The 24,829-nt window shown below is 45.7% G+C and overlaps 1 protein-coding gene across 1 annotated transcript in view; it reads left to right on the plus strand.

The window, feature by feature from the left end:
* The window catches only part of LOC142786671 (metabotropic glutamate receptor 5-like), a 136,628-nt gene that overhangs the window by 82,111 nt on the left and 29,688 nt on the right, over positions 1 to 24,829 (plus strand). The window contains exons 4-6 of the mRNA XM_075884295.1: positions 9,257 to 9,503; positions 15,666 to 15,898; positions 18,025 to 18,268. Of these exons, the coding sequence (XP_075740410.1) occupies positions 9,257 to 9,503; positions 15,666 to 15,898; positions 18,025 to 18,268 (724 nt within the window). The remainder of the gene's footprint in view (positions 1 to 9,256; positions 9,504 to 15,665; positions 15,899 to 18,024; positions 18,269 to 24,829) is intronic.

Raw genomic sequence — 24,829 nt, forward strand, 5'->3', positions numbered from 1 at the left:
GAGTGGTACCTGGAGCACCACAAGGTATACCCTCATGCTATGACGGGCTTTTGGTGTGGGCGGTCCGCAATTGATAACGTTATAGACCTGGTCTCATCTGTTCAGCATCAAAAAAGACTGAAACGTTTATCTGCGGCGTTGTTCTTGGACGTGAAAGGTGCATACGATAACGTATCACATGTAGCCATTCTGGATGTCATGGAAAATGTTGGATTAGGGGGTCGGGTTTACCAATGGATCCACAGCTGTCTGAAAGGCAGAACTTTCTTTGTACAGGCGGAGAACGGCACAACAACGCACCATTGCAACCGTCGAGGTGTGCCTCAAGGGGGTGTTCTTAGCCCCACACTTTTCAATCTAGCCCTACTCGGCCTGGTTAACGCACTTCCAGAATCTGTCCATCTATCAATATATGCAGATGACATCTGCATCTGGGCGTCAGACATAACACGCCTTCATTTGCGTGCCCGGCTTCAGTGAGCGGCTACAATAGCGACAAAGTACCTGGAAGAACGGGGACTAGAGATGTCATCAGAGAAATGCTCGCTTATAGCATTCACGCATAAGGTTATGAGCCCTTATGTTATCAAAATCAACGGACACACGATCAACTACGTGAAGACCCACCGATTCCTCGGAGTCATAGTTGATCGCGACCTCTCCTGGAGCCCTCACATCGCCCACATGAAAACTATACTCACCATGATCACCCACGTACTGAGGTTTCTTGCTGGAAAAACCTGGGGTGCATCGGTACGAGCAATGCTCCAACTCTACACTGTTCTGTTCCTAGGTTATATGCGATACAGCTTACCCGTACTTTGCGGGATCGGAAGAACAAACTTGCGCGTCCTCCAGTCGATCCAAGCCCAAGCCCTGAGAATATGCCTTGGTCTCCCGAGATGCGCGTCTACAGCAGCGACAGTCATCATTGTGCGTGATTATCCAGTCAACGCATACATCCGCGTAAACGCTTTGAGAATGCACATAAGACATTTCGCTCGACTTCCATCTTATCAACTCGCCTCACTTCGAACTTCCAGGCCCCACTCGGCGTTCAGCGCACCTGTAGCTCAGCATTGCGCAGTGCTTCCATTGCACTTCACGCATGCAGCACAGTCGCCGATACCATTATGGCGCCTACACCCACACAAAGCCCTTCTTACAATTCCTGGCATCCAAAATAAAAAAAAAGTTGTCGCATCTAGCCCTGAAACAGGCCACGTTACTTTTCCTGCAAGAGAAGCACAACGGACGCCTTCACATTTACACGGATGGCTCGGTGTCTTCAAGTAAGCTTTGCAGGGGCGGTGGTTATTCCCGCGAGGCACATCCCAATTAAATTCATGACATCGCATTTGACGTCGTCGACAGCTGCAGAACTTGCAGCCATACGTGCAGCTCTAAAGTTTATAGTGAAAGAACCTTCGGGAATTCGGTCTATCTTCCCGGACTCGACGGCATCTCTTCAATGTCTCATGTCACCCTTTCGCCATGGACCTAATGAACAGTTAGTAGCTAAAATAAGGCTTTTTCATCACCAAGCAATCGAAAAACAGCACAGCATAGTGCATCAGTAGATACCAGGTCATTGCTGTATATATGGCAATGACCGCGCAGATGAGGCCGCTAGATCTGCACACGATGGTACCCAATACACAGCCATCCCGTTCTCAAGAACCGACGCAGCTACAAGACTTCGTTCGCTTGCACGTGACCTCACACTGGTACAGTGGAACTCAACAGACTTCACAAACGCGCGCCTGCATAACTTGGATCCCGATCTGCAGCTTCGTCTTCCCCCAAGGATATCTCGAGCTGAGGAGACTCTTCTATGCCGCCTGTGGCTTGGAGTGGCCTTCACGAACGCATACTCTTATCTCATTGGGATGGCCAGCTCTCCTACATGCACTTACTGCAGTTGCGAAGAAACCATCACGCACCTTCTGTGTGAGTGCACCCATTTCAACGCGCAAAGACAAGAACTCATTGCAGCTCTGGATAGACTAGACGATCGGCCTTTGTCGGAACAAAGGATTCTGGGTCATTGGCCGAGCCTATCCTCAGCCCAGAAGGCTTTGAAAGCTTTGCTGCGCTTTTTGCGGACACCTGGCCTCGGAGACAGTCTTTAGTGTCTTATACTCTTTGATGTTGCCTTTCCTCTGTCGCAATTTTTTTTGTAATTTCTCCCTCTCTTCGCAACATTTCTTTTTAACATCTTTCATTCCCCTCACCCCTTTCCCCAGCACAGGATAGCCAGCCGGTCTAAGAACTGGCTAACCTCCCTGTCTTTCCGCCTAAACTTTCTTCCTTCCTTCCTTCCTTCCTTCCTAAATTCTCCCCTTTGCTGTTTTCCGCTATACTATACAAAGCTTTCTAATAACTTGCGGTTGAGGATTTGACGCAGCTTAACCACCTTTAACGTGAGATCGAGGAAGAGAGAGCGGGGAACGAATAACCGGATAATTTCGGTCGTTAGTCAGTTACAGACCCCCCCGCCTGCCTTTGTTCTGAGCCTTTCATGACATCTTGTTAAGTTTTAGGCTTCCGCAATTCCCAACCATGCAAACTCTTCTGTGAGAACGGAAACGCATCTCTTGCTTCCCTACTTCGCTGTGGCTTTCGTTCAGAAGTCGCGGAAGTTACGAATAGTACGTCGGTGCAAGAGCACGCTGGAGGACGTCATCTTATTCAATTAGGCAAGTCTTACGCGAGCGAATCTGTGAAAAATGTAAACCGTGGACAATAACTTCTCCTACACTGCAATGCATTTTACTGAACTCGGACGCTTTCTCTCTTACCCGATGTCTTGAACGTTCGTGAAAATACGAGAAATGCAACCACATCGACCTTGCCTGCCGAATAGACAGTATGCATTCTTAGCCCTCAAGTAAAAACTAACACGCTCTGATAATGCCAAAGCCGGCGGACCGATCGCAAAGCTCAGAGCAGCGTGAGCCCTCGCCTCAATCTAGCACGCTATAGCTCGGCGCATGTCATTTACTTGCACGTCGTAGCATGCTCGGGCTCTGTAATACACATGAAACGGCTGATTGTTTATGCAAAGCGCAATCTATTCTGTCCGACCACTTCATCTATACGATAGAAAACGAAGCAGTCAACCTTTGTATATAACACTTTTTTTTCCTGCCAAGAAGATAGCGGGATATCACACTACTATCCGAAGAGCACCTATAGCTTTATATGAGGGCCGACGGGGTTCTTGTAGGAGGACGCCTGTCGTCGATTTGGTCGCCCGTAGTAAAAACCGTTATTGGGCCCGTAGTTATAGGACTGGGGCGGTGTTTTCGCAGGGCGGTTGTGTTGCTACGGGCAGCGTCTTCCTCGGCGCATACTATACCGCAGGAAGATGAGGAGATCGCAACGAAGGCAGTCTCCCGGAAGCGCGTACGAAAAAAAGGGTCATATTCTTGCGCGCTCCCCTCGTTTTATGAGGGATATCGCCATGAAGATACACCAGCGTGCATAACGAACCGTCCTAGACGACACCATCGTCTGAGGACGCCAATTTCCCGCACTCTACATTTCCGCCGTGTCAACAAAGCAGTCCCCGCCCCCTCTCTATACCTACTTCTCCCCTATCTTTTCATCCGGCATTTATTTCTATTCGCGCGGAAAGCACGATGTTCTCGGAGCTCATTTGTATCTCGGTGAGAGATAAAGAAGATTAAAGTAGTGGGATGGGGGTGAATTCGCAGTGTGCTCGTTTCCGCTAACACCACCACTCAAGGGTTTTATTACTATTTTTTGAGCTCTGCACATTATGAATATATATAGCGAGGCTTGCTATCTAGCGGAGTGGGGAATTGAACCATCCTTCATGGAAATTCGTGTGTTCATATGGTATGTGTAATCGATGGGGGTAAATGTCTATGAAAGTCGCCGTTTTTAAGGGCTCCGGAAATGTCGACCATCTGGTGATCTTTAGCGTGCACCTTAAGCTAAGTACGCGGTCCTTAAAAATTGTCGGCTTCACCACAAATGCGGCCACTGTCGCCGGGATTCGATCCCGCGACCTCTAGATCGACAGTCGAGCACCATAAGCATTCGACTACCAAGGCGGGTGACTTGTATGTGTTCGAGTCTACGCATGCGCATTGAAAATCGATTAGATTTCAGGGGAATAGGGAGATGTTGAACTTCCCTGGCTTCGCCAATGATGCACTTGAAGATAAGCCAGACAGAAAACAACTCAAACTTGTTTTACTTCCATATCGTTGATTGTTCTTTGATATGGTATTTTTTTATTCGTAGAATGAAAGTACAACGTAAAAAAAGCTATAACAACCGTTCTACTATCTCCTCCCTTGATGGAAGATTATCATTCGGGATTATAAAAAGAAGTATAGACTGGAGTGGAGAGACCGCTGTGGTGCGACGAGCGTTTGGCTTAACGCTTCCGAAATTCCCTGCATAAGTGTTACTTCGTTCTTGCTTTTTCTGTTTTTCGTTCCGTTTCTCATTCTTGATCTCTTTGCTTGGCGAGTGTCGCACGCAGGCGTCATCGTAGCGTACCTCCGAGTAATCTGTCCAGTCTTTGTTCAGCTCTTTTGTCCAGCGGCCTTCTGCGTTTTTAGGTGACGCTCGATTCCGCCGCCACTTTTTCTCGGCATGTCTTTCTGAACATTGTTCACGACTGAACTCCATTATCCCCTCGAGTTGGGGGTGCCTGTAGAAGAAGGACTTTAGCGACACTCGCCGTCGCCACCGCCTGTCGACTCGGGCCGCCACTTCGACTCGCGGGTTTCTTTTTGTCACTGCAGGGGCAGCCGGGGCGGTATCGTACGGGAAACTGCACCTCTTTCCCACAATTTTTCACGACTTTCTGTGTGGTCTATCTTTCACTTATCGAGGCTTCATTTCTACGCCTTTTCTGGAACCCCATTTTGCCGATAACGTATAATTCTGTACTTGGATGTTTGTGAGTTCTCTGCATCCTTCGTGCAATGGTTAACCAAGTTGATCAAGTGAACCTTTTTCATCGGAATGAGTGCTGAAATCCTGCTCTGAGAATGTAAGTTAGCCGCACGTTTTCAATCCCAATCAGCTAAGCCAAGCAGAGCATTGAAAAATCCGCGGTTTAAGTCATGTTCCTGAAATTCCAGGGATAAAGCTAACATTTCAAGATAGCATTACAAAAGGTGGCGCTGCTGTTACATGAGACCTACTCGAACCGATGGCGGATCTGTGCTGATGGATTGGTCTCGCCAATCAACTCACCAGGCAGGTGATAATATAATACCGACTGCAGTGATGAGAATAAAGTTTAAATTAACGCACGTAACGACATATACTGCTCCAGAGCTTGTTTCTGTAAGGGCTGCATTGATGCATCAAATAAAAAAAAACAGTTACCACAAGTTTGAGCGAAAGGATGGAATAATTGCTACCAGGACATCAAGATATTTTTAGTAATCAATTAGGTGACGAAGCAGCCAAATTAGCACACAAAGGAACCCGAGTTGTTTTGATACCTCTGTCAACGACGTACGTGCGAAGAAAACTACACTTCCGGGCTCAAACATCTGTGCACACTTTTTGGCGGTCTCATAACTTGATAAGGTGTCATCTACACCAATTTGATCCTTTGTTAATGCCGCAACTGCCATAGCAAATTTATCGTTCCGATGTGAAGCTCTTGTGTGATTCCTGCGCAATGAAACACACAATTGGACACGTCATGTGCAGCGGCACTTTCTATGACCCTCACTCATTCTCACTTCATATGATTCTCGGATAACTGAACTCAAAACCGTTTTCTTCAACCCAAGTTCTAAAATCTTGGACATATCTGCCTGGCAGCTACAGGAGGCAATGAAAGTGCTCCGAAAATAATCAGTCAACAGGCCTCTGCCACCGCCTGTAGACCCGATGTGCTCCTCCAAGTGTGCGCGGGATTCTGCCAATCCTTCTATTTTCTTTCGTTTCTCTATTCACCCCTTCATTTGTTCCCTCTGTGAAAGGTAGCAAACTGGGCATGCGTATAGTTAACCCCCCTTCCTCTCCTTGCTACATCTCAACTTCTTCTAATCCTTGGAGTAACTAGGTGGTCACCGATACACTGAACGTAATTGTGATTCAGTCAGGTGATTCACTGATTGCGTGACTAAAAAGAACTTAGTTTTTACCATTGTGACTTACTTTGATGATACACATTAATGTCATCTTTTCTTTTTCACCAAAAGTTTCAAGATGCGAACGAGTTGAAATGCATTATCAATAAACATCGCGACCGACGAGGCGCAAATAATTATAAATTCAGGCAGTCAATGGCAGAGTGTGTATTTGAGAATCAGAACTTGGCATTGTCCCTGACATTTCCAAGACGCGTGAGATAACCAGAACACGTGTGATTCGTGGAAAGTAAAATAAAAGATACATTCACCACGAAACTTTATAGTGTGACAGAGGGGGGGGGGGGCAACAAATCTTTAGAGTGAGCATGAATATAAAACAAGTCTACTTCACTCTACAGAGTTGAAATGAAAAAAAAACGGAAGGCAGCAGCCAGGGCACACAGATCATTATAAGCACCATGTTCAAGAGTTTTAATATACATGACTGTTTCGTTTTGGTTTTATATTCGCCAACATCTCAGGTGCCGTGTACTCTAGTTCTGATTCAGAAAACTGCCGAGTTTTTGTTTGTGTTTATGAAAAAGGGAATTCGGCTATCGAATCATGCCATGACGACACACTATCCGAAAAGACACGGTGATTGTAGGAACAACATAAAACGTCAGCAGGCTGCTAGTCTATCACAGCAAACACACACCTCCCGCCAAAGCGCTGCAGCGCAGTCATAGAAAAGAAAACCAAGGAAAAGCGGGGAATCGTTTAATGGAGCGACGGCGGCGGTATTTTCTGGCCCGGAGCCAACCGGCGATGCGCGCCCAGAGAAGCCGAGGAAGGTGGGATGGGGATGGCACATAAAGCTGCGAAAAAACAAGCGTCAGCATAGCTCCTATCAACGTCAAAACTCGATAAAAAAAGAAGAAGAAAACAGAAGTGAGGTGGAGACGGGAAGTAGGGCGAGGAAATATACGGTGGCCGAACGCTTTCGCCTCCATTCCGCTTTGGTGACAACGTCTGCGGCATCTTCCTCCTCACCAGTCAGCCCACAAATCAAAGCGGTGCGTTTCATCGGGTGCTTCCGCGTTGTAGATGCAACCGGAGAGGTATATAAGAAAAGCGTGCGTGGGCTACACGCACTGCACAATGTGACATCGAGCGATTGCGGTACTCCATGGCGCGCACTGATGCGCTCTTCTATCGGAGTTTATTTCGCCGGTGGCTGCACTGTTTGTGTGCCGGTGATATGTGCGCTCGTTTTCACTTCTAGAGGTAATGCAGGCGCCGCTCTAGGGAGAGTGTCGTAGGGTGTTTCTGTGCGTGACACCGAAACGACAACAAGGCAACGTCGTCAGAAAAAAGGGGCTGTTTTCAGTGCAGTATGCAGATATGGCGAGTCAGTTTATGCGTGTGCAGATAATAAAAATTTGTAAGATTTTCACACGCCAGAGAAACAGTATCATTACGTCACATACCGTAGTGAAGGGCTCCAGTGGTTTAAATCGCGTGGTGCAAAGACACCGTGCATTGATTGATTGATTGATATGTGGAGTTTAACGTCCCGAAACCACCATATGATTATGAGAGACGCCGTAGTGGAGGGCTCCGGAAATTTCGACCACCTGGCGTTCTTTAACGTGCGCCCAAATCTGAGCACACGGGCCTGCAACATTTTCGCCTCCATCGGAAATGCAGCCACCGCAGCTGGGATTTGAACCCGCGACCTGCGGGTCAGCAGTCGAGTACCTTATAAGGTGGTCTAGTGGCTATAGCCACTAGACCACCGCGGCGGGGCAATAACACACCGCGCATTGCAGCGGTGTTGAGCATTTCGGCCCCTTCGAAATACAAACGCCGTAATTGACCCCCAAACCATCGATTCAGCAGCCGAGCAACGTAGCCGCCCTATCACTGCGATGGACTTGTTCATGCGGTGCACTTAGGTAAAATTCTGGGATAGTCAGAAATGCGCACAAAGAAATTCTCAATAACGCGACAGTGTAAAACATGCATTCTTCCACAACTTTTATTTTAATTTTTCAAGTAGCTGTGAAACATAATAGTTCGTGAACGTCCTTGCTATGTGGACGTTCCTGTTTCATAAAGTTTCATTACTCCAACAGTTACCAATCAGAATTTTTATTGGGACCTTCTCCCACGTGTTCCTTGCTCCATTGTGTTAGAAACTTTACGAGCAAAAGATATCATTACACTGACAACGAGTAGGCGGCATCAAACGTAGTACTAATTGTTTTTTTAATGTTACGATTAGAATAGCGCCTAATAATTGCAGATTAAGTGACATATAATACATGACAAAGCAGGCTTAATTATTACGACAAAAAAGAGAGAAAAATGGCAGCATATCCACGGGGTGAATGATGGAGAGTGGAGCGAAGCATCCTTCCGTGCATTCCTTCTTGCTTCCGTCCGTCCATGCGTCCGTCTTAGCAAATTTCGAGCATCTTTCAAATAGAATTATTAGTGAAAAATGGTCTAGATGAGTGCTTTTGAATAGCAGCTGTGGGTAGCTTTATACTAAGTGATGTCCTAGACTTTGGGTAGAACTTGCACTTAAGTGTGTCCGTGTGAATGTTGTTTTGCAAGGTGAACTCCTGCAAGCAAACATAGCCATTGCCATGTTATTTTATGTGTTTGTTCCAGTTTTCTATATGCGTTATCACTATGCTTCATTTTTAATTTCGGGTAACATTTATTTCTCTCTTTTTTGTACTGCAGTACTTATAAATATGGAGAAGTGGAAGGAATGTAAATCGCAACCTATTCGCAGGAAGCAAACCATAACAGTACAAAACAGGATAGAATAGGGCACGACATAATCAAAGAAGGCAGAACTGGACAGAACAAAAAAGGACAGGAGAGAATGAACCAGAGGGAGACAGAGTCCAACAGGACACTTCAGAACCCAACAGTGCAGTGCAGTACAAGACAAAAGAGCATAGAACAGTTCAAAACGAAACAGGAGAGGCGAAGACGCAACATTGCAGAGCAGTACATTACAGGACAAAAAACATAGGACAGGGCAGGAAATGACACTACAGGAGCGGAATGGACAGAACAGGACAGACGTTTGTGTCCATGACGCTTTTCATTTGCAAAGTTCACTACCATGACATTATGCCTTGCACCTTGTTCTATCGCAGGCAACTACGGCTACAACGGCATCGACGAGTTCACCAGTCGTGCCAAGGACGCCGGCATCTGTGTTGCCAACTCGCACGCCATTCCAACGGATGCGGACGATGAGGACTATAATGCGGTGGTGCGCAGCATCGACAAGTTTGGCACAGCCAAAGTGGTGGTCTGCTTCTGCGAAGGTTTCACCGTGCAAGCACTTATCAACGCCACCGCCAGGCTCAAGGTCGCCGGGAAATACATCTTCTTCGGCAGGTGAGCAATATAATGATAGTAATAACGTCTGCAGCGGACAATAACTCCTCGAATCACGCTTCGACCGTGGGCTTATGTCGGCAGTAACCATGTTAGAATCTTGTCCGAGACGTCATTGTGGATGAAGGCGACAAATGCACGCGCTGTTGCCCTGTTGCAATTTTTCAAGAGTCACTTGTTCAGCGGGGGAGGGGAATGGTAGGAACGTTGAAACGGCCCCCCTTCCCCGGAATGATTTTTTTATTTTACTTGTGTATATATGCACGCACGCACAAACACGTGTAAGGCATGCTTAGACTTAGCCAAGCATACGTAATATATTCGCGACTAAGACCGAAAAGGATGAATGAATGAATGAATGAACTGTATTTAAAGTCCTGCAGTTTTACCGGGCAGGTGGGGGAAGAGAGGATTAACCCCTGTCCCTTCCCAGTCTCTGTCGATTATATATGATGGCGGTGCCTTAGGTGACCGCTCAAAGTCCTGGGACCCAGGCGGCAAAGAATAATAAAAAAAATCGGCGGATCCCTCGTACCCGGGAATCGACGGGATGCGAAGCATGCAGAAGAAAAGTGTGAACTGGTTGAATTTTTTTATTGAGTGACACGTCATGAAATTACGTTAAAACGTACAAATGTACGTACAAATGACGTACAAATGTTGCACGCACAGACATATGTTGAAGAGTTGCAGATATTTATATAACCAGTTGTTGGCATTGCGCAATGATACCAACGGGAACATGCGTAGTAGCAACACTAGAAGCTGATATGAAGCGCTGATGCTCGCGAGTATGCTGGCCCTGGACACTGCTACATAAATGAACTTCAGCGCATGGCAACTAACCATAATTGACGGTAACACGACGTGACGGCTGTATCAAAGGAGTACATATGTAGTCTTTGTAAAATTGGGTAGGCAGCGCTGCAGACATTATTGACATTTCACGAAGATTAGCGTCTTTTTGTAAAGTAGTTTCGAGACCTGACGTAGCTCTGTGGTAAAATGCTTCATTGCCACGCAGAATGCTTGGGTTTGATTCCAGCTGGGACCCTGACACTTATTCCCTGCATTCGTCCGGTTGACCCTACCGATGCCGGGTATTTCTTAACACTCGCGCGTTAAAATTGCCCATGTTAGTTCTCGTTGTACCTGGGTGGATACTAAGTGTTAAACATATGTGGCACCTACCCGCATACCAGTGGCACATACCCGCCCTTGGGTATGTGCCACTGTCTGGCGGGAAGTGTTTGACAACGTACGCGACGAGATTGTAACATAACTCATTTCTTGACCAGCGCGTAATATTCAGTAACCATCTTACCCTTCCATGCAAATTTTATTTCACGCCAAGCTAAGGGGTGACTAGGAGAGCACCCAAACGTAAACGGCTAGATAGATACGCTCAAAGTCGCCGAAGTTCACTTGGAAATGCTTCGCATTTAAAAGACAGAGAAAGGAAAGAAAGAAAGAAAGGAATAAAGACAGAGAAGGATATCGAAATCGAGAGGAATAGACGAAAAGACAGAGACACAAAACAGATATAAAAAGACAAACAGAGCAAGTGTGGCCATGTGTAGCTTAGTATACCAAGGTATGGGAAAGGGACCGGTGGGAGGGTATAAGCCTAGGCAAGCCAAGACCAGCTACGTGCTCACCAGCTCTGCTGTTACCCAGCCTTGCGTGATTTAGTGCAAGCTGCGCCAATTTCTTCTCTGTAAATCTAAGTGCTAGGCTTTTTTGACCACGAAAATGTGTTGCTTCTATTTAGTACACCCTGTGTGGCAGAGGACTGCTATTGGAATACATTGCTACCGAACCGCCAAGACAAATCGAAAGCAAAGACTAGCGTCAGTCTGGAACTTACGGGCCACAGAGCGCACGACAATAACTTGTAAACCCGAAGCGGGAGGACACCTGCATGAAGGGAAGAAAAACATTCCTCAGTGGGCACCAGCGACCCCAGACAACTACCGGTCACCTCATTTACCAGCTCCTAAGTCAAAACTGAAAGCACGTTTTCAGATTCTGTTTAGTGCAAGAAATATCTCTCTTTAGTTTTTTAGTAAAAGGAACGTGCGTACAGTTCAAGAAAATCTCTTCCATCTTTTTATGTAGCTCAAAAGAACGTTTCTTGGCCAAAAAAGGGAAAGGAAGCGTGGAAAATCAGCGGGCCATTTTCTAAAGCTCTTTTTGACCACCGATGCTATTAAAGCACATCAGTGTCCAAAACCGGATGTCATCAAGGGGCATGTCCCTTTGTTCGGATTCAGAAGGGTTGCTGATCAGGCGAGTTGGTATTTCATAACTGCAGCATGTATTAGAGCGGGAGATATAAAAAGAGAACCAGGATACACACGTAGAAACAGGTAAGCGCTATCCTATCGCCTACTGTGCCTGCTCGACTTTTCGTCTGTGTGGGCACAGCAGTGTCGTATCATAGTGAGTGGGCAGGCAGTGTAGGTCGCGTGTTGTGATTATTTTTTATACGCATTGTTCTAGTACTTGCTGCAGTTATATGACTTAGTAGCCTCTCTAAAGCATCGTGTCTAGTCTGAACGCCCCGCAACTTCCATAAAACAGCCCTGTAGCTGTTTTTCGTGTTGTGAGGCCATGTCTGGGGCCGAGAATATAGCTAGCACCACAATGCCCACCTTGCTGCGTTGCCAAAGCTGCTACTTTCGTCTGCTACTTTCGCAACTAAGGCAAGGCCAGTCATAGAGAATGTGGTGCGATCCGTCATGCCCTCTAAAGTTTTCCCAGTTCGAACTGTTCGTGATGAAAGCTTTGATAATTATCCGCTCTGACCTTCTAGTAATAAATCTTTCAGACGAATACTGATGGGTGGCCATACTAGGGTTTTGAAATTCGTCATGCTTTAACGTGCGCCACTATCTGCCTCAGCGTAAACAAAACGCAAAATAGAAACATTTTTTGGAGAGCCTTTTACGGCTTCCACAGCTATCGTTTTCTACCTTTGCGCAAAAGCAGTTACCGGTAAGCTGGTACCTACTGTCGCGTTAATGATCCCCCCTTCCCCAGTCCCCGAGTCAGAAAACGCAACCCATAGGATAGCAAGTTACAAAGCAGATAAGAAGACGCTGTGATTTACCGCTTGTGGAAAGCAGCTGGGCTTATCTTCCGAAAAAAAAAGTTAACAAGAATTGCACGTCATTACTACGCGTTCTCACTAGTCGTAAAGCGTGTGTCGTGTTTTGAAGCGATCTTTTTTGAAACTGAAGAAACTCTCGGCTCCTCAACGAACAATGCATGCCTCCGAAGCAAGGCATCAGGCAACATGAAAGAAGAAACAAAAAAAAAACAAGGAAAGAGAAAACCGCAATATATATGGAGCTGGTATAAAATACGCTCCCTAGCGGTATATATATATATATATATATATATATATATATATATATATATATATATATATATATATATTCCACTCAGGAAATTTATCGAAACATGCTGACTTTCTAGAGCCTGGGATGGTGGAGGAGATAGAGACAGGGAGTTGACGTTTGCATCTCTTTTTGCCAAGGAACATGGCTATAAATTATAGAGTATAGGTTCCATTTACCTAAACCTACTGCTGCAGAAAAAATCTCGTCTATTTTCTGATATATTTTTGCTTCCATTTCTTTTTCATTACATCCTCCCTGACACATGCTTCGTGCGTCTGCGACGTGTGATCTTCGATTCTTTCTTTAAATTCAAAAGCTTCGATCTCTCGCATTCCTATCGACAGACTTCGCGACTGAATTCTTCTTCGGCGCTGAGACGTCAGCGTCCACACACACAAACCAACGAAACGCAAATAAATCGATAGCCAGCCTTACTGTGTAGCCTCGCCGGTTTCCGCGAGTGCAGCCGTCCACGAGTCCTCCTGACCAAGCTTCGCATGTGCCCTCGGAGCATGTTTGTTTGGTCGAAAAGCTGAGATAAGGGTGAGAGAGCGAGTGTGTGCGTGTGTGTGTGCGTGTGTGTGTGTGTGTGTGTGTGTTTGTGTGTGTGTGTGTGTGTGTGTGTGCGTGCGTGCGTGCAGAGTAGTAGAATATTTTCAATATAGGATGATGTTTCCGAACTCCTCCTCGTCTCAGCTCACTGAGTCTCACGTACTTCCCTTGCTGACACAGTATTGCTTACACCCTTTCTTCGATGCCCACCTAAAACCCCCTTCCAATACTTTTCTAGCTGCCAACACCGACAACAACGAACTCTACCCTACATTACATTCGTTCTTTAGTTTGTTTCCTTGAGGTCTCCGTTAGTTTCTTCTTTCACATTGCGATCATCTTTGCGTTTGCCATTCAATTATTTTGCAAGCGCATGTAAAACGAAGTCATAAGGTATCAAATTACTATGATATATATGACTATATAGCAGTACACCGGAGTAATGGTGGTAATATTCTTAATCCCTCACAACCTCAAATCTCCTTCATCTATCATCATCTGTGTTGTGCAGCGAAGATCTGCGTCATGTCAGGTCACGTGTTCATCGTTTCTCACTCCTCTCTGCTTCGTAACCGCGCCACGCTACAGGTGTTTCCTGTTGCGTGCTTCGAATCTTCATGCACGGTCGCTGTACGGATGAACAGTAAAGTTTCAATTTAGATACCCTGTGTGCTGTCGCCGCTGGCCACAGCTGTGCACAGAAATTGTGCCTCGAGCGTGCGTGATGGTCACATTACTGGACAGCTCGGAATGTTCGCGGAAGCGAAGGTCAACAAAGAAAAAAGCAAATCAACGCAAAAGGTTGGAAGGGCAGCCTTTCTCATAAAGAATTCACGACAGCGGAACGACTCCTGCACACGTGTCGGCTGCTCATAAGTTATGACCGGAATGGAAGACCATTCTCACGTCCTTTTTATTTACGCAATACCCGAGCGTTCATCCATTCTAGTCAGGTAGTTATTTAGATACCTTAATGCGTCTACGCGCTTGATTTAGTATGTACTGTCTCGCGAATCATGTGTGACGATGCTTTGCTTTTGGAGATTTCGAGACCTTGCAGATGCATCAATGGCTAGATGCTTTCCTTCTTTTACGTTTCGCTAACGGATCAACCAGACGACATCTTTAGATATGTAGGAATAAATTGGGATAAGGCTTTTTTATATCATGGCGTTATATTAAGCAAGCCAGCGACGGAAACAGTGATAAATAACGTGCGAAAGGCAGAACATGATGGCGTAGTTGATATCATTGCACTTCAAAAAAGATAAAGAGAGGCGTAAAGAAAGTTGCTATATTTTGACTGTGACAGCCTTCTACAACGCGCATATAGCAAGAAGTTTTTCGGTTGTGTGTGATACGCAAACAATACACATCGGTTTTGTGTGTTGATTGTTTGTCTGTATTACCGTAAAGCTGAATCAGAATTTCTTCAAGACATTTTATGCTAGATAAAGAGATCCACGCTTGCTGAATTATAACACGTTCTATTATGTATTTTCCTAAGTCAACTCGTAGGCAAAAGACAAATTCTTATTCTTCGTCGTTGATTGTATTGAAACACCTGTACTCCTCTACCACACTCGGAAAGTTTTCTTTACACAAGGGTAGTTCAATTCGCACTGCGTCTAATATTGGACGCATTGAAACCTTTTTTCGCCTCATCTAGTTTTGTAGTGCCCCAGGCATCGCTTCTCGTTTGCACAAGTGACTATGTCGTCTATTCATGTGATAAGATGTTCGCTCCTCAGGTGACGGCATCATTACGTCACAAAATTTGACGACTCGTGACGTGGTGATAACGTTATAGAGTGACGTTAACACATGGCTGTTTTTTGCATCACTCGTGTTGGCGCCGACGCCACCGACGTTCACTTTTCGCTTTTGGTGAGGCGTATACGCCTTTATAAGTTTGCCTTACCTTGGCGCTGCTGCCCTTTTGATGGCCCGTTGAACGTCATTTGACTCGTGTTGATTTCCCATGACAGTCAGCGCACGAAAAAAAAGAAAACACAGTCCCAGGCACACGCTTGTGTACATGCTTGTGGCGTGTAGAGGAGTGCACAAGTACACGCTTGTGGCGTGTACTTCATAGTTTTCTGTGTCCTTCTGTTGCGTTGATCATCATGAGTATGTTCCAGAACTAGAACTATTTGCCACATCACCTGCTTGTTTGCTCTCTCGCTCCATTATTGTCCTTCTGCAGCGATGGCTGGTCCGACCGCCAGGACGTGGTCAAGAACCAGGAGAAGGCGTCCGTCGGGAGCCTCTCGATCCGATTTCACGCCAACTACGACCACGCCTTCGATCACTACTACTTCGGCCTGAACCCTTTCACCAACACGCGGAACCCTTGGTTCAAGGAGTTCTGGGAAGTGCGATTCAACTGCTCACTGGGTGTCGGTCCGGGCTCGGCACGCTACAATCGAACGTGCACGGGTGAGCAATAGAGGGACATGACAAACATTTTATATATATATATATATATATATATATATATATATATATATACATAATGAGAAAGGAGTGTATATTTAAGGGCTCGTTTTTCCGTGTTTTGACACAATAGATCTAACAGACAATAATGTCAATGAATGTATAGGGGAAGTTATTAGAACTAATGTATTGTAAATAAGAAGAAAGAAAAGTGGATAAAAAATAACTTGCCGTGAGCAGGAATCGAACATACGACCTTCGAATAAGGCATTCGATGTCCTAACCACTGAGCTATCATGGCGGCCATCCCCCCAGCCACTTTATTGGGTTTATATGTTAATTCAAACGTGGGAGTGTCAGTCAGCGCCATCTGTACCTATAGCGGTGAGTGTGGAACACCCTTTTATGAGCCTGTGTGGCGTCACGTAGCACGTGAATATATTACGAGCGGGCAACTGACCAATAGTCCCTCGTATACAACGTAACGGCACCAAGTCTGCCAGTACGAGACCCTGTTTAATGAATAAGAGAAAGAAGCGTATACCCAAGGGCTCGTTTTTTCGTGTTTCGACACAATAATAATGAGATCTAACGGGCAAGAAAGCCAAGGAATGTATAGGGTATAAGGGATGTTAGTAGAACCAATGTAATGTAAATAAGAAGAAAGAAAAGTGGGTGAAAAAATAACTTTCCAATTCCTGCTCACGGCAAGTTATTTTTTCACCCACTTTTCTTTCTTCTTTTTTACATTACATTGGTTCTGATAACTTCCCCTATGCATTACTTGACATTATTGTCTGTTAGTTCTCATATATATATATATATATATATATATATATATATATATATATATATATATATATATATATATATATATATATATATATATATATATATATATATATATATATATATATTGGAGGGATGCCCTGAGAAGAGAGAGGGGGAGCGAACGCAAGCAGGGGGTAGAAGAGAAGTGGAGAGAGTGACGCGCAGATGTTGCAGGGAGTTAAGGAGGAGAGTTGCGCATGGGTACAGTGAGCATGGACACCGCCGACGCCATGGTACATATGCCCGAGAGAGAGATGCTTCGCATCTAAAAAGTGAGGCAGAAAGAAAAGAAAAGCGGAGGCAAACAAACAAGGCTGCCCAGCTATGCTCTTCATTCAGACTTGGCGCCACTAGAGGGAAGTTGCCTTAACATTTGTTACAAGGTTATGGGCAACTATGCATACACACCACACATAACAATCGCAGTAAGTTCACCTGACCTTTAGAATTAAATATCTTCCGTTCATGATAGAAAGTTCATGCAATATACTGCAGTCGAAGTGGCTTCTTTAGAGTAATTTAAGAACTTTTGACTCTGGACTGTTGAATGTTTGACATGAAATTGCTCACCATCCTTGACCATTCCCCGCCTCACCGCCGAAAGGGGCTAAGCGGCTGATAAAGGTCACATTCATTCTAACTCGAAGACGTACGGGAAATTCTATAGCATTTTCCGGACGACACTGTTCACCTGCCTTACTACATTCACTTCGAAGACAAGATGCATCTCAGATGTCTATTCCTGAAACAATATTCACGCAGCTCGGAAGTTCTTATTGCTTCTGAATGCCCGCTGCAACCGCAGTCCTTAATTTGTTTTTTTTTTACACGATAGAAGCTAGTGTAGATTAAAGAAGAAAGCGTCCGCTGCTCTCTCTATGTGGTTGAACATACTACACAACATTTTGTTATTTCTTAACAGTAAAAAAAGACAGCGCTGATTTAATGGTGAATGCCGTTGGAATGCTTCACAGCTATTCCAAATTATCACTAGTTATCTTCACTTGCTTTTATAGCCAAAGCAAATCAACATTAGTACACTTGGTTGGTGTTAATTCAGCAAATACAGCAGCCAACAGCATTACGTGAATAAACATGGTTGACTTGTCATATGTAAAGTGTAGGCATCGCACGAACTTGTAACGTTATTTTCTACTTTACAGCTTTTACTTTGGACGGAAACAACACCAGGACAACAGAGTGGCATGCGTGGAGGATACATTTTCGTTATCGCTTACAAGTTAATCAAATCTTATGTTGCGGCTCAACTCTCATCGTAATCCTCTGTTCGTGTCTAGGCAAGGAAGACCTAAGAGAGGGCCACAAGCAGGACACCAAAGTGGAGTTTGTGAAAAAGTCCATATACACCATGGCGTATGGCCTACACAACATGCAACGCGACCTCTGTCCCAACACGTCCGGCGTGTGCCCCGCCATGGTGCCCGTCAACGGCTCCGTCTTCTTGCAGTACCTGATGAACGCCACATTCGCGTGGAACAACGAGACGGTTTTCTTCCACGAGAACGGAGACCCCCCAGGACGGTGAGCGAATCCTTGAAGTGTCATATCAATCGCTTCTTAGAAATTCCCCACGCAGGCTGTAAAAGAAAGAAAAAGCTTTGTTTGGCCGCTACGGCAAAGCAATGAATGTCATAGGAACTAATTGAAATGTTAAAAGAGGTAATGATAGCAGCTAATACCACTTTGGCGTGACTCCACTCTGGCATGTCTCAGCTCTGGCGTAAGGGATGCGCTCGGTTATAACTCGGCGAAACGGGAGCATGGCTGGTCGAGAAAGTGAAACAGTTTTCGTGCTGTTAAGCTCTTGCTGCCAAGGCGATGGTGGCGTCACTGTCAGGTTTTTCGTCATATTCTGCCACATTTGGATGATGTTCGTGGAAGCAGTGCAATATACAGCCAACTGATATGCCGCATGTTATCGCAGTTTATGTTACATGCAGGTCGCTTGCCAAATTAGGTCACGAATGAACGAAATTTAACATGCTGCGGGCTGAGGTCCCTGCATGGTCAGTGGTTCAGGGCGTGGAAGTAAAGAAAAACGTATAGCACCAGGTTTGACGTCGTGCGTACGCACATATCTATATATATACATGCTTATAGCCAGAGAGAGAGAGAGAGAGAAAGAGAGAGAAAGGGAGAAGGAGATAAAGAAAATGTAATGATAGGCAGAGAGGTAAACTAAGCTCTCATTTGCTACCCTACCAGTGCAGAGAGAAAAGGGGGGGGGGGGGCAAGCGTAAGGGTTTGCATGCCGAATCTACGATACGAATATTAATAAGGCATGCTGTAGTGAATGCTTCCTGAAATATCAGCCATCCTGTGTGAAATCGCGCAACACACGGACCTCTAGCATTTCGCCCATGTCAAAATGCGACCGCCACAGCCGAGATTTCCCTCCACAGACTAAGGTCGCCCTGCTGGCACAGAGATCCCGCCGTGGTGGTCTAGTGTCTTAGGTACTCCGCTGCTGACCCGCGGCTTGCGGGATCGAATCCTGGCTTCGGCGGCTGCATTTTTAATGGGGGTGAAAATGCTGTAGGCCCGTGTGTTCAGATTTGGGTGAACGTTAAAGAGCCCCAGGTGGTCGAATTTTCTGAAGCCGTGTACTACGGCGTCTGTCATGATCACATGATGGTTTTGGGACGTTAAACCAATCCAATCGTTAAACCACATACCAATCGAATCTTCTGGCTCAAAGAGCAGTGGGGAGGAGGGACAGAATGAGAGAGAGAGAGAGAGATAACGCTAGTGCAGATTTTTCTATTATCGGTGCAGCGCCTACCAGATACCGCGAGAGGCCATAATAGCTCTAGACCTGATGTGCGCCTTTAGTTCCTGTAGACAAGACGGTGCAGCCTTTACGCCGAGGCTGAGAGTGGCGTAACGAGACGCATCTCGCTGGCACAAAAGTGTTTAGTAGACCGAGCAAAGCAGTAAGCTAATCTGGAGCTACGGCTTCCTAGAAACACGAAAAAAAAGACGTTCTCGAAGAGTTAGCTGGAATGGCGGTCCGCCTTGCCGAGTGTCAAGCGCATTCTTCACTTGTCCGTTATACGTGACTAATTACGGCACCGGGTCGTTACTTCCAGACGCGCCATTTCCCGAACCGAGACGACGCCCAAAAACACACGCAGCCGAGCTTCCCTCCACCCACTAATTATTATTTTTTTCCCGGCGTAGCTCATCGGTGCCGCCCATTCGCGCTTTTCGCACATGTCACTGTGGTGCTTGTGTGCGCCCCGTTTGCCGTGCCTCGTCCCCCCCCCCCGCCCACCCTTTTAGCATCGCTTGTCTTCAGGTTCAGGTAAATGACGACACACTTGATGCGTTAGAGAGAGCGAACGTGAAGTGACGTACACAGCTTACCTTTTTTGTGAGAGACATCATCTTAACTGAAGCGTGAGATTGCATCTGCTTTACGCCAGCAGGGTACTTGTGGCCATATAAACTTTCTTCACAATACTGCCATGGCCTCCCGTTTCTATACACAACATTGTTATCGTTTTCATGCGCTGCTTTTGGCTGTGTTTATTTGTCACATTCGTTTGGCACAATCAATGAATACAACTGGCAATTATGTCAAGCAAAGCATACGGGATATTATTGTCGTGTTCAACTGCGCTGAAATCACTATGGCCTAAATTTAAAGCAATTGAAGTGGACAAAGATGTACCCATTTCATCTTTGCGATCCAAACCCGCAACTTCTTTCAATTTAGCTCATAATCATTACGCCGTCGCCAAACGCAGCAAACAATGCCTGTTGGTTTCATTGCTTGCGCGTAGCAGAGAAACAAACTACTTGAACCAATCCCCTCTCGTCTAACTGAAATATTCACTTCTTTCATTCCACTTTGATTGTTATCACTATAGCCACTATATGGAAAGTCTCGGCTGTATTTTGCATTTCACCGCCGGTGTAAGCATGGGCGTCCTGCACTGCATATGTATACGTATCTATATATATGAAAACTCAAGAAATAAAAAAGAGAAAAAAAAGACCCCGGCGCGCGGAATCGAACGTGGGACCTTTACGTCGAAGATGCGGGGCGGTAACCACCTAGCCACCAAAGTGTACCTCCTTCAACGTTCAAACGGCAAGCTGTTTATATTTACCCCTTACCGCTATTGGCGGGCATCTCGGGGGGAACTATCGTGTTTTCAGAATTATCAGCAAGATGGCGCAATGAGCGCGTGGTGGCTGTCATCTCTCAGCAGGTCATGATGACCTGCCGCCTGGTCATTGACCCATCCTCCTTTGTGAGTGAGCGCCATCGATGCAAGGTCATCATCATCATCATCATCATCATCATCATCATCATCATATGTTTTGAAGAAGGATTGCCATGGCTTAGACGAAGCGAGTGTTTACTATGATCTTATTTTGTTCAAGCTTCGTTGACGAGTTTAGCGCGTTTGCTGCAGGTATAGAGGAATTAGGAGGACTGCTATTTTAAGTCTAACTGCCGGCATGTTTACTTCTTTTGCGATAAGGAAACGCGAAACGATAAGTTGATGTTATTCAAACACAAGAAAACTGCACATGGCAACAACACCTCTACACCTCACAATTAGCTAAAAAAAAGTTTCTCGATGGCATCTTGATAATGATTTCCGCTTCTCTGTTTTTCAGCAGTTTCGAGTGCTTGCGGCGAAAATGATTGGGACTAGAAAGCGGGTATCAAAGAAATTATGTTTCGCATCCGCACTCTCACAAAACTCCTGTGAATGTATCCGCTCCCTCTCTGCTCTGTCTTCATTTCTAATTTTGCTCAGAAGGCGTCCCTTTGAAGGCACACGACGATCACTGTGCAATACAAGCCTCGCCCCTTGCCGAGCGCCGCGAGTACTGGTGCTGGTACGCGCCAAGAGGACATCGACTATACCACTGTGCTTACCCTCGGGAAATGCGAGCGCAAACGTTTCGCCGCATTATGTTTAATGCGATCGTCAACACTCGCCAATCATCATTCATTGCGGAATAGTTCTGGGCCCCTCTGGGTTCAGTATGATTGTTCAGTATGATTACTGATTACTGATTACTGATTGATTACTGATTACTGATTGTTCAGTTGTTCAGTATGATTACATAACTTTCGTAGTCATGGAATTCATTTCATTTCAACGTTTATTTTTTGTAGTACTTCTTTCATGTGGCACGATTTGTGTACTTTGATCAACAATTTGTATTAGCGGTGTATATGTCACTATAGCACGTATGTAACAACAGTAATATGTCATTGCGTCAGGAGCACTAACCGACCGATCAACCGACCGGCCGACCGATGACCTATTACTGTTCTTACATACTGTTGTTACAAATCGTGCAGCATGAAGGGAGTACTACAGAAAAATTAACGTTGAATTAAAACAAATTCGATAACTAGGAAAGTGATAGAATTACATTGAACAACTAACCAGAGTGGCCCAGAACTATTTCGCAATGAATGATCATTGGCGAGTGTTGGTAAACGCACTAAACGTAATGTGGCTAAACGTTTGCGCTCGCATTTTCCGTGGGCACGCGCAATGGTATAGTCGATGTCCTGTTGGCGCGTTTCAGCAAGTTTGCCGCACTTCTTCATTTTTCCCTTTTCAGAGCCACGATGCCCACGCATATAGCAGTTCCTCAGCCTCACGAAACATTTCTACCGCTTTGCTATAGATCGCTATGCGGTGCATGGATTTGCCTGCGTGACACCAAGCGACGTAACTGTATACAGCTCTTCGGTCTTTCCGTTCGCGCGCAGTGCTCGCTTTTTGGCAATTTACGAAACTGAGATGCCATGTCGTATGCTACTATCGTATACACTATCGTCGCCGTCGTCTCTAATGGCCTCGGTTAAAATAAAGGATTTGCCGCGCGTAGTCACCTAATCAAAGGTGATGACTCAGTCAAAGAATGTTGGGGTGGCCTAACGACTCAAATATCAGCGCTGTCGAATACGCCGGGATGAAGGGTTTCAGATCGATTTTGACCACCTGATATATTCTTTATATTACACTAAAACTTGAGAGCGACGACGTTTTTGACAACTTTCTCGTCGTAAGGACGCTGCCACTATCGGAAATCACTTGTGCGGGGACCATATCTGACTGGACCATATCTAACTGGAGGCAGGTGGGTTGCTGAATGAACGCGATACTCGATTAAGCGGCATACAGGAGTGATGAGTGTATACCGGCTTTAACAGGAACACGTGTATTCTGCTAGATGATGCTTCCGTCATCCCGCTTGTTCGTGCAGCACCTGCGTTTCCGTTCATTGTCATAGGTGACGACGACGCTGCAACTCCTGGATGTTCTTAGAGGTATATTGAGAACCACTATCAGAAAGCGGTACGGAACACAGGGCAGACTTTGCGAGCTGTTCGCGACAGGAAATTCGACGCACTCAGTTTTAACGTGTGAGCTGTTTTTTTTTTCAAATTGTTCGTTAGGAGTCGATCGCAGTAAACTATCATCGTATTAACAGGTATGTGCCCTTGAGTGGCCTACAAGAAACTATATGATCGTCACCATAGCGGTATGTGACTCAGAAATTAGGTAAATGTAGTGACACATTGCTAAGCACTAGTCCACTATAAATAAAGTAGGCAACTTGTGGCCCGACAGATGACAGCGAAGCTGTGGTGAGCCGAAGACCACGAGTACGTCAAACTATAGAGTCTTCTAAAAATATCAAGAGGGGGCTCTGGCGCTGCGATTCTTCAGCGACCATGGGAAGGAGGGGTAGTACATAGATTTGCCTAGTCTTCGTGCTTGCGGGCATCAAACGCAGTTGTGGCTTCGTTTATTTCAGCGTGTTCGTTTCGTTTCGAATAAAAGAAGAGACCGTTTTTACCTTCGCGACCCGATTTGAATTGGCGAGCCTCAAAGGTGTAGGTGGTGAAGTGCGACTGCTGAACCTTTGCAGATCTTTGTTTCGTGACGAAGCAGCTTCAAGCCACGCAATGCCAACCGTAGCCCAAAGTAAGGAAATTAGACAAATACGTGAACTACCCATCATTCCCATGCTCACTGAAGCGCCATGCCTTGCAGCTCCCATAGACACTAGTGCCAGAGTTCCCTCTAGTGTATTTATTGGAAGCGCTATGCATCAGACGAGAGAATAGCAGGGAGCGGTAAAGGTAACGGCGGCTTCGAAGACACAGATGCGATGAAAAGGCTACCATAACGATGACGTGTCCGTAGATCTATGACAGGTGCGAACGCTCGGTTTCAACGCGAGTTTACGTCTCTGAAGTTTGGACATCTCTGTCGTGTCTGTGACTGTGTGGGGCGTAACTCGAACCTCTCTGCGCTGAGAATCATCTTAGAAACAACTATACATCACCTAGATAAAACCTAGCAATAACTTAGAATAAACCTAAAACCTGCATCACCTAACTAAGGCTAAAGTATTTGACTAAAGTATAAAGTTGGGCATGTTGGTAAGACATAGCTGGTCGACGTAGTGCGTTTAGAAACATATAGGACAAGGGAAGGGACAGAAGGGAGGGCTTTTCAGAGACAGAAGGAAAGCGCTCCCTTCTGTCCCTTCCCTTGTCCTATATGTTTCTAAACGCGCTACGTCGATAAACTAAGGCATACACACAAAAAACCTAAACATTCGTCCGGTGTCACTGTTTCAAGCCTTGCGTGGCTTAGTGCTAATTCCACCTTTCTTTTTTTTTTTCTTTCTGTCGTAACGGTGAGTGCTGGGTACCATTGAGCGTGTTTGCGATAATAATTCCCTCGTTTTCTGCACAGCTTCTTACGTCCAGACGTAACATGCCACACTCCCTCGTAAAATCACCCGCTTATCGGTTGGCTTATGAGACGGTCGTGGATCGATTCGAGAGAAGTTATAACGTCACAGGACATCCCTTGGGTTATACAAGGCACTAAGCTGCTGACCCGCAAGTCGCGGGATCGAATCGTGGCTGTGGCGGCTGTACTCGTTGGAGGCGACAATGCCGTGAGTTTATGTGCTCAGATTTGGGTGCACGTTAAAGAACCCCAGATGATCGAAATTTCCGGAGCCCTCCACTACGGCGTCACTCATAATAATATGGTGGTTTTGGGACGTTCAACCCCACAT

Source organism: Rhipicephalus microplus, unplaced genomic scaffold (genome assembly GCF_043290135.1).
Source record: "Rhipicephalus microplus isolate Deutch F79 unplaced genomic scaffold, USDA_Rmic scaffold_27, whole genome shotgun sequence".
NCBI classification, from domain to species: domain Eukaryota; kingdom Metazoa; phylum Arthropoda; class Arachnida; order Ixodida; family Ixodidae; genus Rhipicephalus; species Rhipicephalus microplus.